The sequence below is a fragment of the Lactuca sativa genome, chromosome 1 (genome assembly GCF_002870075.4).
Source record: "Lactuca sativa cultivar Salinas chromosome 1, Lsat_Salinas_v11, whole genome shotgun sequence".
Classification (NCBI taxonomy): domain Eukaryota; kingdom Viridiplantae; phylum Streptophyta; class Magnoliopsida; order Asterales; family Asteraceae; genus Lactuca; species Lactuca sativa.
Window position 1 is genome coordinate 23,830,033 of NC_056623.2, and position 3,006 is coordinate 23,833,038.

At 39.0% G+C, this 3,006-nt stretch overlaps 1 protein-coding gene across 1 annotated transcript; it reads left to right on the plus strand.

Annotated features, from left to right (window-relative positions):
- Positions 1–228: 228 nt before the first annotated feature.
- Positions 229–2,034, plus strand: LOC111876241 (protein JINGUBANG). The gene has a single exon (XM_023872777.3). The coding sequence runs from the start codon at positions 414–416 to the stop codon at positions 1,779–1,781; it is 1,368 nt and encodes a 455-aa protein (XP_023728545.1). The 5' UTR covers positions 229–413; the 3' UTR covers positions 1,782–2,034.
- Positions 2,035–3,006: the final 972 nt, after the last annotated feature.

Below are 3,006 nucleotides of genomic sequence, written 5' to 3' on the forward strand. Positions count from 1 at the left end.
TTAAATTTAAGATTCATATTTCCCCATAACCATGCGATAAAACACTAGTTGAATCTTATTACATTAATAATAACCTTTAATGGTTTTTTAAGGTGAAAATAATCAAAGTAGTGATGATTGGTTCAAAGGCAGAATGTTTCATTAATTAGATCTTGATCAAAAGGCAGACAAAATAAAATTACCCAAAAAGAATGTATTGTATGAGCCCCGAAATTCCCTCCTCACACAAATATTTACTTTTTACCCCCACGTGGCATCATCTCGTTCACCATTTACCCCTCCGACTTAAATTATTTCTATTTATAGTTCATCTCACCAAATTTTCTCACTTTTCCCCCCACCACTACCCTTTCTTTCTTTTTCGTTCTTCCGTTATATTTCATCATTAACAAATTCTTGGAATTCAATCTTGAATGCCGGAAGACGAAAGGAGAATTAAAATGTCGTCGTTGAGGGAAAAAACCGCTTCTTTACCTCCAAAAATCAGCAGCAACGCCGTGCATAATTCTGATCCTAACCTCTCCGCTAATTTTAATTTCCCGGCCAACGACGACGACGACGGCTATAACAACCGTCGCAGCGACGCCTCCGCCAATGAACCCAACCGTATAAGCTGTGATGCTTCACCTATTACGATGTCACCCTGGAACCAGACTACTCCTTTCCAGTCATCTCCTTGGTTAAGTGGTGCCGCCGACAGCTCCGGTCATCAAAAGAATGATTTCGTTGGGTCTATTGTCCGGGAGGAAGGCCACATTTATTCACTTGCAGCCACCGGTGATTTACTTTACACCGGATCCGACAGCAAAAACATCCGTGTGTGGAGGAACATGAAGGAGTATACAGCGTTTAAATCCAACAGTGGGTTGGTGAAGGCTATTATTTTATCCGGCGATAAGATCTTCACCGGCCATCAAGACGGGAGGGTTCGTGTTTGGAAGAAGAACCGAAAGAATCCCAGGAACCATAAACGCATCGGTACATTCCCGACGTTTTTCGACGTCTTGAAGACGTCGATGAGGCCGAAGAATTACGTGGAAGTGAAGCGTAAATGCACCACGCTCTGGATCAAACACTGCGACGCTATTTCTTGTCTTAGCATCGAAGAAGGAGAAGGTCTTTTATACTCAGCTTCGTGGGATCGAACGTTCAAAGTTTGGCAAACGTCGAAATCGAAATGTTTAGAGTCAGTGAAGGCGCACGATGACGCTGTGAACTCCGTCATCAGCACGAAATCCGGCTTGGTGTTCACCGGATCGGCGGACGGGACTGTGAAAGTCTGGAAACGCGAAGGGAAGGGGAAGACGATGAAGCATCATCATGTGGAGACGCTTTTGAATCAAGAATGCGCAGTGACGGCGTTAGCGGTGTCGAAAAATGGTTCCATTGTGTACTGTGGTTTGTCCGACGGGTTGGTTAACTTCTGGGAGTGGGAAAAACAGTTATCTCACGGCGGTTTTCTCAAGGGCCATAAGTTGGCGGTGCTTTGCCTTGCATCCTCCGGAAATCTCCTGTTAAGCGGCTCAGCTGATAAAACGATATGCGTGTGGAAGAGAGAAGGGAACGTCCATAATTGTTTGTCGGTGCTGACGGGGCATACCGGACCGGTGAAGTGTCTGGCGGTGGAGAGGGAGGATGGGTCGAGCTCCGGCGACGGAAAATTGGTGGTTTATAGTGGCAGTTTGGATAAATCAGTGAAAGTATGGAATGTGTCGGAGAAGTCGCCGGAGACGCAACAAATGGTAACGATGCCATCTTTGAAGGAGTTTGCCGTGTTGTAGTTATTTGGACCGATGATCTTAGAAGATTAATTCTGATTTCGGTTTAGACGCTGAGATGAGGTTTTAGTAGTGGGGAATGTGGATCTTTACTCGATATTTATATATAACTGCGTACTAAAAATCTTTTTTAATCCGTTTATCGTAATTCGATAGAATTAATTTCAAGATACAAATGGACCGATTTCATCGTAACATCGATTATTATAGTTATATGTCAAAAAACCCATCCTTAATTGTAGTTTAATTTCTGATATTTGAGCTCCTTTAGCTATATCTTTCATGAGTAATGCTACCGTAAGCACTTTGCTGCTTGAAATCCCATTTCAAGACTTATTGTTATGCCTGTGTCAGTTCACTACCAAAAGCCTAAATCAAGAAATTGGAGACAGAGTTGATGAACATGATTGATATTTATGTCATTTGAATGCAAAAGATGATTCATATGCTAGCTTTAGTGTTCAATAATGTTGGCTATATAGAGTCTCATGTACCTATGTATGTTGAGTCTATCCATCTTTCTAAGGGTTTTTTTTTTAATTGAAATTGAAAATCTAATTAAGACTCTTAATTATCCTTACCAATCTAACTAATATGTCAAATGAAAGAAAAAGGAAGGAAGAAAAGCAATGCAGAAAATGACTCGATTTGGTCGGAAGCGTAGTTCTTTGAATAAAAGTTATCGCACATTAACAAACCTAAGGAAATTTGGACCCAAAAATATAGAGTTTGGATATTGCTTCATTACAAATATCTCACATTACATATTTCTTATTGAGATCGCACATGATTTATTCCTGCCTTTCTATACAAAAAAACGTAACTCAAAATCTTGATTGATATTAAAACGGGAAATTAATTAACAAATCAAGCAAGATTTTGACAAGATTGAAACTCGTAATTGGAAAACAAAACCAACATTTAAGCATTTTTATGTACTGGAGATTACCAAATGAAATCCAAGATTCTAAATATGTAAATGATGGCTGTTTTGTTGTCTTTTTATGTAAAAAATATTCATGATTTTTTGTCATGTTTTTTTTTTTTCAAAATAATAAAGTTATGACTTCTCATAAAATAGAGCACATGACTCTTGAGGGTAATTAACTTTTGCGTTTGTACTCATTTGGTTTTTTTTTTTTTTTTTTTTTTTTTTTTTTTTTTTTTGTATTCAATATACCATCGAACTTGTTGTTGGTGTTTACCATAGTCCTTTTGACCGGCTTTT